General features: G+C 47.3%; 1 protein-coding gene across 1 annotated transcript in view; it reads left to right on the top strand.

Annotated features, from left to right (window-relative positions):
* The window catches only part of LOC121589741 (glypican-4), a 58,622-nt gene that overhangs the window by 37,743 nt on the left and 4,879 nt on the right, over positions 1-16,000 (top strand). Inside the window, exon 2 of the mRNA XM_041908852.1 lies at positions 7,615-7,782. Within this exon, the coding sequence (XP_041764786.1) occupies positions 7,615-7,782 (168 nt within the window). The remainder of the gene's footprint in view (positions 1-7,614; positions 7,783-16,000) is intronic.

Here is a 16,000-nt window from a genome sequence, read left to right as displayed (position 1 = left end):
ATCTTCATTACAAGAAGAAAACAAGACACGCGAACGCAATAAGAAACAAAGACGTTGGGAATTATGGGCATTGACGGGAAAGAAAAAACACGAACAAATCAACCCCAAAAATCCATCCCGCCCGCCCTAATACACACACACACGCACAAACAAACTTTTCTCTGACGTCATGCAGCCACAGCAAGAGCGTGAAAAATCTGGCATCCAACCCCTTTTACGTGCCCGTGAACCTCGTTAAGAACGAACCTGGAAGCTGGAAGCGATCCAATCAACGAGTTCAACAGACTTTTCGCCCAACCTTGACGGGTGGGCCGCGCCGGTGCTTGTGAGACTGAAAGGAGGAACAAATACAACAACAAAAACTGCAACACATGACGTTTTCTGCCCAACAAAGAGGGGAAAGTTGGCATTCGACCTGAGGGTGTTGTGTGCAGTACGGTTTTATCGAACAAAGTTCGAAGGGACCGAATTCGTCCTCTTGTTGTGTGCTGATGGAACACTCAAGTGGTCAACGCGGGAATGCCGGTGGCTTGTGCTTGGCGTCGAACGTCCCCAGGATGCTACATTATTAACAAGAGACTCTCGATTTCATTTCGTCATCCCTCAAAAGCCGATTACTTGTTGAGTGTTTGCAGAAGCTGTTAGAAGCTTTGTAATCGTTTTTTTAAAGGGCATAAACTCGGTGTGAGATTTAGTTGTTGAAATTGCGTTCACCGCAGGAGTTCTTGCGTTACGTCGTTGCAAGGTTCAACAATTAGATAAAGCAAAGGGGTGTAGTGGTGATGTCATGGTAGGGAGTTGAAAGAAAACTGATGTTCTATTTAGAGTGACGAAAAATTTGACTGTTAATTTGATTGCATTTTGTTTACATTTTTTAATGCTGATTTCCTGTCGCAACAAATGTTCACATTTCGAATTCGACTGCTTTGAACGCCAAGCCAAACAGTCCAACAGTTGCGTAAGATTTCTGCGTGTCAATTTTGTTCAATTGCCCCCATACCTCCTCATGCCTTGACATTTTTTCTCCCTCTCTTTCTGGGACGCCAAAAACTGGAACACCGAAGGTGGCAAACAGTAATTGCACTCTAAACGCAGTTTTTCCTCTAAATTTAACAATCAATTGTAAATGAGGTACGCTCTTTCGATGCGGGCCGTGCCCATCGGCCGTCACCGGTCGGACGGGCCATAGCCAAAAACCGTACCCAAACACGGGTATTTGTGACCGTGTTTGTGTGCTGTGTATGTGTGTGTGTGCCTTCCTACAGCATTAGGCAGCATTGGGCTTTTGGTGGCCTCTCTGGCACGGGGGTTACATGGCTGCCGCCTCCTTCTAAACCGCACACCGAGCGTGTCCAATTAAGATTTGTAGCCAGTTTTATTATTATTTCCCATTGTGTACGATTCGTTCCTGTCCCGCTGTCCCCTGTTCAGCTTCTTCACGCTCTCGTACCATCATGCTCCTTGCGCTTTGAAACTTTCGGCGTACGATTTGTAAGCGCAGACTGGATGCCCAGCTGAGGCCATTCTTTCCGATTCCGAGTTCCAAAGCGCACCAACAATTTTCCAACACACCTCTCGGCTGCACTCTCGCACTCCAGACGCGTCCGGTGTGCATTGTTGTGTGCGTCATGTTTTGTTTCTTTTTTTTCCTTCCCGAAATTCCTCCACACGTCGTCATCGATTTTAGGGAGGTGTTTTCCTGCATTTCACGCCACACCATGGTGTGGTACCTTTTTTCTCCCTATGTATAGTGTGTTGGTCGCTCAGTTTGCTTAACCTTTCTTCGGGAGACCACCCGCACCACTAATTCCGCATCGATGATGAGGCTAGAATGACTTCCGATTCTCTCCTGGCTTTCATTCGATGCCGGCTGGTGTGTCAATTATGATCGTGTTGGGTTATATGTGTGTGTGTGTGCCACTATAGGTGTGGAAAATTTACACCTTATTCTACTGCACGGGGGGAATTCCAGCAACCTAATACCGGCTTTCCTTTTTCTTTCATTCGAAAAGGTGCTTGCTTCTCCAACGCCTCCGGTGGCGACGTACAGCAAATCTTAATTATTATCTCAAAGGTCAACCGAAACGATCGCTAATTATTACCTTTGCGGTGTGCGGTGGTCCACTGCCTGCAGACCATCCTCTGCAGTTGTAGTTTTTTATTTTTTTTGTATTTTGCTCCACGCATTGTGCAGTAGGCGGATACTGTCTGCCTCGGGTGCATTTTCTTGCACTGTGCAGGGATAATTGCTTATCAAGGTGTCATAATGACATGTAAACTATAAGGACACGTTCGAAATTTGCCTCCAAGTGGAGGAAAAAGCGCATCCTCCCGAGGGAAAAAGGGACCTCCTTCTGCACCTTTCTGCAACCGGATGACGACGGTGTTAATGGTGATTTTGTACCCTGTCTTGAGCGATACCTACTGTCAATGGCTGAAAGAACAAATTGGTTCTGACGGCAAAAATTGACTCATCTCTTTTGCAGTAAAAACACATGCACAGGTGGTAGGTACGCTGGAACGGAAATAGGGAGCAAATAAAAAAAGGAAAATCTACGCTTTGCCCAGCGGCACTTTATCAGCCATTGGCAGCTTAGTTTGCTCGGCAAGGTTTGTTGTCTAGCCTTTCCTGTGCAGCCATCCAGCGGCGAGCGAGATCGATTTCGAGACCGGAACGAAATTCTCAATGATGTGTTACGCACTTTACATTTTCACGCTGCCGAAAGACACCGGAACACAGTTTAGTCGTCGAATCTACTTTAGGACAAAGTGTTTAAGTCAAGTGTGAATGTGTCTGTGTGTGCTTGTGATCGCTTTTTTAAATTGTTTTTCACGCCAGCCTAATTGCTCAGTGAGTAAGGTGTGTGCGCTTATGGGCGTAAAATCGACATTATTCGAGGTGTAGGAGCCGGCGTGTCTGTTGTTTTAACAATCTCAACTTGGGTGGTGTGCTATATACGCACCAAGGGTATTGACATTGGGGATACCCTATTTTCAAAATATCGACCACTTTCGACTACAAAAATGTAGCAGCTTCTTAAATTCATTCAAAAAGATTCATTCAAAAAGAAATTACTTCCATATGTGCCTCTTACTCATGCGGTATCGTCGGTGCCGGTAGAGTGTGTGTACTTATGCAAATGCTGACAAACATGTTTTTGAGCATCGCTTCCTGTATCCATCGAGATCAGTTCGGCGATCAGGTCGGAATTAATCGGACCAATGATTGCTCCACTCCGAGAGGTGAGCGGGAGCGATATAGAAGAAATAAAACGAGAAGGGGCGGCGGGAAAGCATAGCAGCAGCCTCAGCAGCAGCAGCAGTAATTTGCTGACCATCTCCCTTTCCAATGGCCGAAAAATGATCCCCGAGAAAGGCAGGAAGCATCTGGCCAAACGTTCACCGAGCACAAAGCGCACCAGAAATAGAAGCAATCATGCTCATACACGGAGCAATTGATTGAACATCGAATAGCCGGGCAAGATACGGTCGCTCATTCCTTTTGCGTGAGACTGCTACACCTCCCGCGTACCTTTTCGACCAGATGCTCACAGCATTCAAATTTCCCACCGAAAGCCGAAGCGTTTGTGTGTGTGCGGGCAAATAAGCTTCAGCCAACTGAAAGCCAACGAAATTCCACGGTGTAATTGCGAAGAAAAAGTGTACCGAACTGAACGCATTGCGTCGAATGCTTCCTCTGACCGCAGCAGTACCTAAGCAACCTAAGTTAAGATAATTTACAGCAAGATTGCTCATCCGATCGATTGCTGCCTATCCGTGCCACAACACCACAAGCACTCACAGGTGAGAAGCACACTTTGATGTCGTCATCTGTTGGATGTTATTAAAGTAAGAATAGAAGAAAAGACTGAGACAACTCACAGACCACCATTGAAGAGGCTGGCCGGGGTGACGACATGCTGCTGTGAGGATCAAACTCCTCTCTATCGGACTTTCTGTTGCTGCAACTGCGCAGACGAGATATGTAGCAAGTACCAGTGCCTCATATTTCCCAAAAAAAAAATCTCGCTTTAGCTTAATTTAAATTGAATGAATGCCCACATTTTGTATCGATTATCTATTTTGAAACGTGCCACCAGCACAAGCAAGCGATCAAATATGCATAAGCAAAGGGAAAACTGCTTCCGTTCCGTGCCATCATCGTCCAGCATGCAATCCCCTCATGGTGATACTCCGTTTCCCGCATGTAAAAAGCTAAAAATATTCTCATGCCAAGAGAAAACAGAAAACGGCTCTTCGCGGTAGCGGCACTTTCCAACGCCGGGCTGCAAGTGTCATCTTGCGGTTTCGGTTTTGGCTCATTGACCCAAAATTACTGCACTTCCTCATCCAAAAATAGTGTGTATCTGCATTACTGCCGCAGAATGTGTCTGTCTTTTACGAAGTGAAAAGATTGATCAATTTGGAAAACTTACGTTTGGATGAAGTCGTGTTTCGCAACAATTCAAAAGAGTTCAGTACAAATCAAGTGGTACAGAAGTGGTGATGCAACTTACCGACCTGCAGTATCTAAGCGGATGGTTCATTCTGCAAAATTGAACCTATTTAAAGTGTGTTTTTTTCAACTCCAAAATTACAGCACCGTTGGTTGTATAGAGAGTGATGATGTATTTTTTCTTTATGCACAAAGCTAACTAGTTTATTTAGCCCGTCCCGGAAAGTGACCCCGATCGGGCGCGGCGGGAAGAGGTGCAAGAGTATCGGAATTCCTGCGCCAGTGTTTATTTAAAACGCACAAATGTCTGGCCCTGACGCTCTCGGCGGGAAGAGAAAAGAGGGGAAAAATATACAACCACGCTCGCTCGCTGCAAACTCTTGGCGTGCTGTGTTGCATGTTCTGCGCGGGTCTGTGCAGACCCAAACCGTGGAGCCATTTCACCATTATTCTTGTTTAATTTAAATTCCCGGAAATTACTTTCATCTCTCCTATCCCACTCGCTTTCCTATCGTTCTCGCTTTCTCCTCGCATAAGTTGCTGGCTTATTTTCGGTGCGTAGTTAAATATCATGATAATCATTCTCTTGAGAAAGAAACTCCTGTGCGCTAGGGAAGGGTCTCCGGAAAATCGGAACATATGTTGCTGCGCTAACGAAATTCTTCGTCCGTCGGATTTTGGGCATGTGTGCGAGCAACATAAGACAGGTGTAGCCGTGGGTCGGTCTACATTCTGTGCACACCGATCTGCTGCGATCTACGTGTGGAAGTGATCATTCCCTGGTAGGCTTTCCCGCCAGGCGGTTTGAATATTTTATACCCGCAACGGTTTCCATCTTTTATGGCTGATTTGCACCACCAGGTTTTCAAAATTCGAGACATGAATTATTAAAAGCTCATTTTCGATCAACTTCAGCTCCGTCTAATAGCGGGTCGCTGGTAACCGCTCAAAAGTATGGATTAGGTTTGATAAATTTGCGGCCTGCTACCGCTGTTGCTGTGCATTATTTTGTCGCACAAGAATCGTTGGGTCGCCGGGCGCCCTAAATGGTCGTGTGGGATTAAGTAGCATTTTACAAGCTTAAAGATACATCATCCCCCGTATTGGGTGGGATTAATGCGCACGGTTACTATCGCCCAACGACTCTATTCCGTTCAAAACCCTTCCCCTGCAAACGAGACATTCCGAGCGGAATCTTCTCAAGAAACGACAAAGTACTGTAGCATTCGCTGCTCTCAAGCTTAATCGATCGATCTTCCGTCTTAACCGTCTTTAAACATAGCGTCGTAAAGAAACAAGAACCCGGTTAAATTGTTAGGCACGATATCGCCAAGTTCCCACCGAATTCCATCCTTCTCCACAGTGGCCACACAGCCTACGGTGCCATGGGAAATGGGATATGGAGACTTGCGCGCGCTCGATTGGGTTTCTGCGTGCGGGCGATAGTTATGTTTCGGGTTTTTTTTATACTCCGCCACTCATCGTCCAGGTGTTAATAGGTACGGACTTTATTAGACACTAGTGAAATAGCTGCAGACGGTATGCCTCTCTGTAGACACACACACACACGTACTGGAGGTAGAAGTCGAGTTGTGTTCATTTTATTCTCTGTCGAATCGATTCGAGTTTTGTTACCCAATACGTATACGTACCAGGGATAGCACGGTAATTATAACCACTTAATGAGACCAACAATGGGAAGAACGCGGCTCTGTCGCTGCGGTTGGCGTAGGGACGAAAATGGCCGATGATGGCGCCCTTACCGCCGCTTCTGACATATCGTTCCCGTCCATCCTGCACAGTCAGCCGGAGATGGAGCGTATGTGCGTGCGTGTGCCGTACTTCAAGATGTCCACGGCGTTAAAGAAGCCGTTATCTTTAGGATACACGGCGGAGAAGCTTTAATGGGTGTGTGAGTGTCGATGGTTTCGCTCTGTCTCTGCCAACCCTGTACAACCGTCGCGCAGGTCTGTCAAACGGCGAGCGACGTGCGTTCTCGTGTGGGAATTCTCTTCATTAGCCAGCTCATAAACACACATTAGACACCCAGCCCAGCAATACCTTTAGAGGTTGCGCCTTCAAATAATGCGATGAAACTGCTGACGATTGTCGACGGCTTTTCTGTGCGATTTCCTTACAGCTCCCCAACGCCCAAGTCGATGCACTTTCGATGAGATAATGTATTTAACCACGCAAGTAGTTACGATACCAGTGTGTTGCGAAAGATTCTTTCATTTGTCTTCTCTTTTCTCGTGCTTCCGGAAGCGCCCCAGCTTTCCTTTCCGCCTCTGAGCACCGAGCAAACATACTTGCGCTTTTGAGTAACTTCCACCAGGTGACATAGCACCGTTTGTGTCTCATGCATTGGAACAAAAGTAGCCGCCACCCCCGTTCCCGTCTTCTCTGTGTGCTCGATGGAAAGAGGCCAAGCATACACACACACACTAATGCCACATTATACATGCAGCGTAAAATGGTGTCTGTAATATTCCGACGGAATGAGCATTTCCTCGGGACTGAGTAAGGGAGCATCGCTTTCAGCGGAGACACCTGCGGGAAACAAATAGAGTTGCCCTTTGATGCGGAAGAACAACATTTCCCCCTATTTGGGGACCCTTTCGGCGGCACCCAGGAAAGTGGCTAATCTAGGTGGCAAAGCACCTAGACCCGACAAACATTTGTCGACTGCGCGCGGGTGTACAGTTTGTGTGGAAGCTTTCTCGAATGTTTCCGCCTTCCGATCTGTTTGCGAGGCGTCGTGCCGACAAGAACCGGGTCTTTCCTGCTTTCCTAGTAGTATGCACGGTATTTATTCACCTTTTGTAACACATTGCCGCCGTTACAAACATACACCGCCGCTGTGTACCAATTAAACCAAGCAATGTAAATTAATTGTAGATGCCGTTGAAATTAGAGAACGATTGAAGAATGCATGCTCTTCGCTATCCGCGCTGAGGGGTAAGAGATTTGCGCTGGGACAGTTAGTTTATTGCTGCACCTATATTTTTTTATAGAACCTTAGCCTTCAAAAATGTGAGCTAAAAAGCAAATACAATGCTTCCGTTCTTTAGAGTTTCCCGCCTGCGCGGTAGATAATCTATGTTAATTATTAAAGAATGTTGTTAAATAATGCATTATGTTTTGTGCCCTTTTTCCAGATCTAAACCTCCGACACTGCGAGGTGCCACCGGGCGGTGGAACCTGCTGCACGCAGATGACCGAGCACAAGCTCGCCCTGCACACTAAAACGATGGTTGAGCGCAACATCAAAGACAACATCTCCAAGCTCTCGTCCGTGCTCGGCACCCGGGCTCAGCGTTTCAACGGTAAGTCAGACAATGGCCAGTGCCACAGGTTCGTCGTGTGTGTTCCATATTTGTGGCAAAATGGCACGCGTAATTAATGCACCGGCACGGTGACACTACCGACGTGCAAAGCTTATACTGTACGGCAGGCATGTATGTATGCGCCCGATTGCATTCCAATGGCATGTTACACTGTTCACTCGGTATGAAAATGGTAACGCTTGTGGACGAACCTGGGGAATCACTCATGTACTCGCTTTTAATCCAGATAAGGCACCATGCAGGGTGCAGTCGTACGCACATAAGCACACAGACGATACACGATGTCCAACAGGTGCTAAATTGGCCCTACTTGGCTAGCAATTAATGGCAGCTAAATTTGTACAACAAGCATTCCCTCCGTAACGACTCCGTACGCCGACAAAGTCGACCGATGTCCGGAAACAGATGTTGTCCATAAATGTCAACTTCATCGATTCGGCCTATTGGGGGGATCTATTGGGCCAATCAGCTGTGTTGGGACGTGCGTGTTGGAAGGTGTATTTTGTTTCACTTTATATGCATCAACCATTTCCATGGGTGTTTCCTTTTTAGTAGCCTAATGGCTAAATTAGCACGCTTTGTGATTGTGCACATGGTAAGCGATCGCCATCGCTCACGATCTCCTGGCCCCGGCAGATTGTTCCATTCCATTTACGTATGCTCCAGGCATGCTGTTGATGGTTTGTGTAGCATTCGATCGGAAAAGCAGCAATGCTGGAAGCGTGGTTCGTTCGCTCAACGAATGACACTTAGCGTGAGGCATCTACAATTTCCATGTCACTGGGACGTCAACCTGCCACCCTAGACGGTGGAGAATTTCTACTCCATTTTACTGTGTAGCGATGAAAAACGTTCTCCCTAAAGTAGATAACTCTGCTTGTACACATTCCGCGTTGGTCTACATTCCGTGTATCGAGTAACAACATCTGGTTGTCTGGACGCATGTCCAGATGGGCCAGGCCTCCTATGCGGGCCCTCCCGTCTTCCCGGTACGTCCGGCGGCGGTACAGCAACGAAGATCGCTCGAAGTGTAATCTGTGTTGACACGTTGCCTCACAAAATGGGACCACAAATTTGCCTGTCAAGCCTTGACACCTTGTGGGTCCGGGCTTTTGAAGATTGAAGGCTTTCGTGCTGGGAGCAATCGGTTCTCCCCCTTGCAATCATCCATTGTGTTAGCTCAATCGTTCGTCTGGGACGTGCGATTTGGTGTGATTTCTCTTAACAAGTACCGGAACGAAGTACGAACTGCCGGACATTCGGGGCAGTGCGTAGCTCTGATGGCAATTCCGGTCAGCAAAGGGAGAGCCTGAACTGTGCAAACCGTGCGCAAACTGCAAGCCACCGACTGGATGACTTCAGGTTCGTTTCGTCAGCATCAACGAATGGTGCTGTAATTACCGGATGCGTTACGTGAGACAATGGAGTTCCAATATCAACCTTCGAGTGTTTTTGTGGAAGACTACAACTTAATCCATAGCATCCAATCACGTTCCACGAGAATTGTTTAAAGGAAAATAGGGAGCGAGAGGAAGAGAGGAAGGAAGGGAGAGACAGAGAGAGAGAGAGGTACTGGTCACCTCACATTTTACTCGGGTAGCTTGATTTGCTTATCTCAACAGCTTGGCGACTCCACTCAAGTGCCCTGTTGGCCGCTGATCCTGTTCACCGCATTTTTTCGTCCCTTCCAACCCGTATGCCTTCCCATTGCTTCCTCTTCATATTTGTCATCCAGACTGAACCGCGCAAACCATACGCTGGTACGTGTTTGCCCAAGTGGCCCCCGTAAACTGCACCGTGGAATCCGTTCTTGTGTAATGTTTGGCATTCTACACGGCGTTGTAAATTCCCAACCTCCATTATCGCCCATCGTCGGTACGAACCTCGCGCCCATCTCCTGCTTACCTCGTTCCGTGGAGGATCCATTTGCGATCGGATGCGATCGACGGATCGGTGATGGAGGTAGGTTGAAAGACCACCGGTGCGCGTCTGCGGTACAAGTGGATAAGCGACTGAACCTTGGAGAGAGAGAGAAACGGCCCGGGAATCGGTGTGGTGGGGTAAGATGTGCCAGGAAAGGGACGACGCGACGGACTGTGTAACATGGGCTAGACTGATCTAAAGTTTGTTTAGCTAACCGGTCGTTGTCGTCCGTGGCGTTGTGTGGTGTCACCGAATCGTTAGAATTGTGTGGAATGCGGAAGATCGAACAACAAAATGAAGAAAAGGGGGAAAACGACAAAAACCGAAAGGCAGTGTATTCTGTCAATTGCTAGTGGTATTTAGGAATTAAATAACAGACGTCAGCAAGAAAACAAGAGCGCGATGATCGATTCAAATTTGCCCATCGTCTGGGCTAGAACCGGGATGTTCCTGGTGATTATACGATCACACCTTTCAGCGTGTGAGGAACACTTTTTAATCAAACTGTAAATCAACATCTCGGACCCAAATTGTGGCTGTGCATATATATATATATATATATATATCCCAAGCCATTCTTCAGTTCCGTTGCAATGAGAGTTGTTTACTTGTGCCCCGGTGTGAATATAAACTGAACTGGGAAGCTAAGATGAGTAAGTGAACATGCTCGAGGTGCATTCAAAAGATTCATCATCGTTAAAGCTTCTTCGTCTCCAGCTTAACACCGTATATGTATATGATGATCCATTTCCTCATTCCCAACCTCGTCAAAGCTACGCATACGAGACGCGAGACAGGCGTGGTGACAGAAATTTGAGCATAAGACAGAAAAGGAACCCAAGCGGAAGGAAGGGAATTGGAGTTTATTTGTATTTGGGTGTGGAGCGGAGAATGCCACCAACACTACTCTCCCCCCCCTTCCCCTTCCTTGTCATCCTCCACCAAACTCTAGCTTCGAACCCTCGGAACGCATTCCATGCTTCCCACCGACGACCATCGATCCTGCCGAAAGATTTATCATTTACTTTCGCCTGGGCGGGCCTGGACGGAACGCTTTCCTTCTCGTTGACGGTCGGGTTAGCTAGGGTTAACCGGGTTTCTGTTTGTACAAACCCCTCGCACTGTCTTCCACCGGCTTGCCGGTCGATTCGTTCCCGATTTTTTGCTTCTTGGAAGTGCCGGACCAACATGGAGGAAGTAATAGAGGACATCATGCTCCTCCATCTCCCGTTTGCGTTCTACGCACGTTTCAGGCTTAGCCGCATCGGTGTGTTTGTATGTGTGCGCCTGTGGTCATATAACACTGGCTCGTCCGCTGAGCCCCAGCAATGCAGCAGTAGCCGCTGGTGATGGTCTTTAAACGCACACAGAGCAGCGCAGTCGCTTCGCAAACTGCTGCTGCTGCTGCTGCTGGTGCTTAGGATGTGATGGGTTGGCATTGTTTACTTTAGGCAATCGCATCGCGAGTTCCGACGGCTTCCGATACTGCCACAAACCCTACCTCCCTGTGCCATTCGAAGCGACTTCGATGAGCGGTAGCCACACAGTATAAACCCGGTGGTACGGTGTGTGCTGCCGGTCTGTTGCACCCCGCAGAGGAGATGCATGTTCAATTTCCTTCTCATGCATGCCCAACACGGCGGGACTGGGAAAGCAATGGGTAATGGGTGATGGAGGTACATGCCCGCCGAGCTGGCGACACTCGGCCATCTATCCCAAGATTCCTTAGCTCCATCATGGTATAGCAAGCACGTTCAACGCCTCCTTCGTCCGGGTGATGAAGAAAACTAGTGGCAGTTCGTTAGGTTCATACTTTTCCAGTTTACATTTTCAATGTTTTTTTATGGCTTCACGATGCCCTCGCGTATGGTGATGATGAAAGGGGTGGTGAAGTATTGGCGGGTAAAGGACCTACGCTGGTCAGGTTCTGGTTTATATAGTCGAGGTTTATTTATCTTAACATCTTTCTCCCTCCCTGCTTGCAGACGGGGCAGGTTCAATAAGCTGTCAAAGACACTATTATAATTGAAGTCATTTTATTGTACGATACGGGTCCGGTGCAGTATAATGAGTCATGTATTTAAGATATTTAAAATAGGGTTTCTAATTTCTAAATTGAATCTCAAGACGATTTCACAACATCCAAAGTGCTTAAAAATGTCATTAACACGACACTATAAAAATATATCAACTGTGCACCTTCCGCATGCATTCCATCAAGGGTTTACGGGAGGTTGTGCCGTGCCGTTGGAACGGTGGTGAGACCCGTCCAATTTATATAGCTTGCCGTTTTTTACGCTCCATTTTAATGACATTTCGATCGGTGGCTATTAACCCGATCTCCCGACCCGTTTTTTTCCTCTACTCGCGATACACACCACGTCGTTCCGCGCGGGATGTGTGATTTTATTATCTGTGTTCGCCCCTACCACTGTCAGCGTGTGTGCCGTTTTGTAGGGCTGCGGGAACCCGATTACCCGCTTGTGCCACGGCAGTGATGGGTAGCTGATCAACCCACAGCCAACCAATGCCAGGGACAGGAGAAGCGACGTCACCTACGACATTCTGCCCGGTCGTACAAGACTAGAGATGGCACCAGTGAAGCCATTTTTCAAAGCCAACGAAATTGTCTCCTGCATTCTCTCGCTGCCGTGACCGTGCCACATGCACATCATCGCATCATTTGCATCGTTGGAGCAGTTGAAAAACCCGTTGTGTGCACCTGGCTCCAACATTACGGGGTACACTCTGTCTGTCTCTATTTCTCTCCCCCCAATGTAGTGAGTGGTTTCATTTATCCTTAAGTGCTGGGTCGGGATAAATGATTTCCAATGGACCAGTGGATTGCCTTCAAAGTTGGGGCATGCAGGTAGGGGGGGGGGGGGGGGGCACTGAGCGCCTGAGTGAATATTTTATAGGCAATGAATATCAATGATTTAATGATAATGAAGATAGTACCTGGTTGCCAGGAGAAAATGAACATCGGTGTCTTCAGTCTCCGCTCGACCATCCTGCTGCTCTTCTTCGTGTAGGTTGCTGCAGCACCTACACGTCAGATCAGCTTAAACCAAACCCTTGCGTCCTTTTGTACAGCATAAAGTAATTACATACAGTCACAAAAAAGGCAACAACGACTCAAAAAAAACCATCCCACTTGATGACACTGGCCTCTTTGTCACTGGTGGCAAAATGTGTCCTTCGGGGGCCTTGATAATTTTCAAACCACAACACGTCCCCAAGCTGTGTAGGAAGTTGGTTCATTAACTTTGATATCGTACATCGGTTACTGGCGGCATCTGGTAGCCACTCACCACGTGGCTTGTTTCATAATTGACCACGGCCACGACTACTGAACTTTAAATTATACCTTCAGCGACAATCGCTTATTGTAGCAACTGTTTTGTTAGCCGGATGCCCTAAGCTATGCTGCCTAATTTGCTATTCTGAGCTTCGATGTCGCGTTCATGCGCTGTCAAGAGACGTAAACAGGATAAAAAGCAAGCGACATCCCACGATTGGCGCCCACACGCCCATCACAATGCATCAACGGTAAACGCTGTGTGTGTGTGAAGATTTGTGACGATCCCACCATCAGGTCGTGATATTTCCACAGGATAGAAATGAGTTAATCTAGCAGCCTAATATGTACAAGTCAAAAATTAAGACAAAAAATTGTTACTACCCGTTGCCCAAGCAGTTAGGAAGAAGTACAATCCAACCAACTCCCCGACTCCGACAGGGTACAGCAACTTCCAGGTTAGAGCTTTACGCAGCTTCCACAGCCTAATGCCGTGCTGCTACTTCATCGATTCCAGTACCCCATTGATCATTAATTCCTTTTTGCGTCTGACATCTACTCCTTCACCATATCGCGCTTTGTCCTCATCTCTTCTCATTACCAACGATTTCTAATCCCATGCAAGGTAGTCTGCACCATCCTACCTGTTGTGTTGTCGTACTGCATTACCGTAACCTGTTGTCAACGGCCATATTCGGCACTGGCTTCCGTTCCCCGGCCAACAGGTGGTGCCTTACTGTCCCAATACCCCACGGCTCTACCCGTTTGCAACCCGAGCCAAATAAAGTGACGAGCAGCGAGTGATGAAGCAGCTGACATTTTGTAACTATTTTTCTTATTTTGTTTTTGGCTAGAGAAATCACCATAAAACAAAAGTATGACACCGAAGCCCAAACCCACCCTGTCAATGGACCGTTTGGAGAAGAATGGTAAAGACGTATAATAATAATACCCTAATCTGCCCACACCCTTGTCTTGAGGTGCTCGCGCGCGCTGTAAACCATCGGGACACGGAACACACGGAGTGTTACGGTGGTTGGGAATGTTGCTCGATCATTTCACTACTTCCTCGCTCTCATCCCATACCCAGCCCTGGAATCTGGCAAGCTGGGCAACCATCTCGCTTTTGGGCCGCCAGCAACAACTACTGGTGTGCCGCTGGGAAACGGACAGCAGTTTCGTCGACTCTGTTTGCATATTTCATCCGGATAATTGAAATAATATGTTAATTTGGCTGCTAATAATGACAAACGATGGGAACCCCGCGTTGAGCGTTGAGTTTGCGTTCGGTGCCCGAGCCCGGGACAGACTTCAGTTCACCCGTTTCGGAACCGACCGGTCAACCGGAGCAGGACCCTGCACGAGGGAAGCTTTTCGTATGGTGTCTCTCTTTTAACTCTTGCCCCACTGCTTCGGAGTTGCTGGGTCGCGCTTACCATTTGACCGATGGCGTTAAGTGAGGGTACGTTTGTCTTCGAACGCGGTTGGGTGTTTTGAATGTTGCGAATACCTACGCGACTCTGAGGTGTTCGATCCGATCGTGTACGGTGTCTGTGTCCAGGAGCAGCATTTTAGAAAGGCATGATACACTATTTTGAAGGGTTGTTTTCTGCTCTGCTTCCTGTGCCGAAATCTCGATTATGAAGGTAATGTTCATAAAACGGGCACCCAAACACAGTGACCGATCGCAGTACCACGCTCCCTGTTGCACATTTAAGTTTCGCCATAACAACGGAACCGAAATGATTTAACCAGAACCATCAGTCTGATTCGAGTTGCAATTTAAACCAATCAAGCATCCAAACGGTCACTTTGGTCGTAAAGCTCGAACGATCTCTGCACCGTCTGCAAACGACGAGTGGTGGTCGTCTATTTTATTTAGTTTTTTTGTTTTGTTTTTAGTAGGCGTTTCGAATTATTAACCACGATGGCGACGGCGTCGGCAATCATTGTCAGCTAAGTGCCTGCCAAACTTTGCCCCATCCGCAATGACGTCAGTTTAGCAGCCGTCCTCGGGGAGGCACTGTGTTGATCATTGTGTTGTTTTTTTTTTGTGTGAGAGATATTGCATTTCATGTTGGTCACCCGTCTTTTTGTCGTCCGTTCGGCGAGTCAATTTTGTGTTCAAATTTATTTATCAGTGTGGGAGAACTTGTTTTGCCGGTGATGTCCCTCCAACAGCAGCAGCAGGGGGTGATGGGGGTTCGTTTCTGCGCGCGCTTGACACTTTCTGATGCGGTTTCGATTAGGTTACTTCGCTGTGTTGTCGCACGTCTTTTTGTGCCCTTGTGTTGGCTATCTTCGGAAGCATTTTCGTTCGATTTGTCATCGCGAAGAAGCTGAATGTCATATCAATTTATCTGATGTTAGAATATTGTTCCAATCGGTGGGCAGTTTCCAGGAGTGCAAGTATAGTATTATGTGCGGCTATGCGTGTTTTGTGTACATGGTCAATAGCTAATTTAGTCTTCCAGACATCAGGACAGTAAAGCCACACAACGCACGATCATCATCATATTCCTGGCACGATCGCATGCAACAATGAATGATCGGACTTTAGGTTCTGAAATGTGTTCGTGCAAAAAGCAGGCACACGACATTTCCCAAGAGCAATTCCCCGAAGCCTCAAACGCGACGCAATGCATTTTCAACGTAGAAGCAAATGGCCACGAAAGCAATATGCAAAACAAAAACCGATCGAAATGATCGATATGCGTACATGCATACGAACATTACATTATGGTTGCTAGATGATCATTCCCATCGTGTCGCTCACTTGTCTGCGAATGGTCGTAAATATTTTGTATCGTGATTCTTTGATCGTGTCTGTATGTATGTGTGAGAGAGAAAGAGACAATTTAACAGCATCGTCTAAAGATGGAAGCAGCCAGATGTTTTCAAAGACACTGAACTTTGTCCTACTTAAACCGATCGGTGCAGCCGCGGTGTGTACTTTATTATGTTTATACCATTTTA

The sequence above is a fragment of the Anopheles merus genome, chromosome 2R, assembly GCF_017562075.2.
Source record: "Anopheles merus strain MAF chromosome 2R, AmerM5.1, whole genome shotgun sequence".
Lineage (NCBI taxonomy): Eukaryota > Metazoa > Arthropoda > Insecta > Diptera > Culicidae > Anopheles > Anopheles merus.
This window is presented reverse-complemented; position numbering and strand designations above follow the sequence as displayed.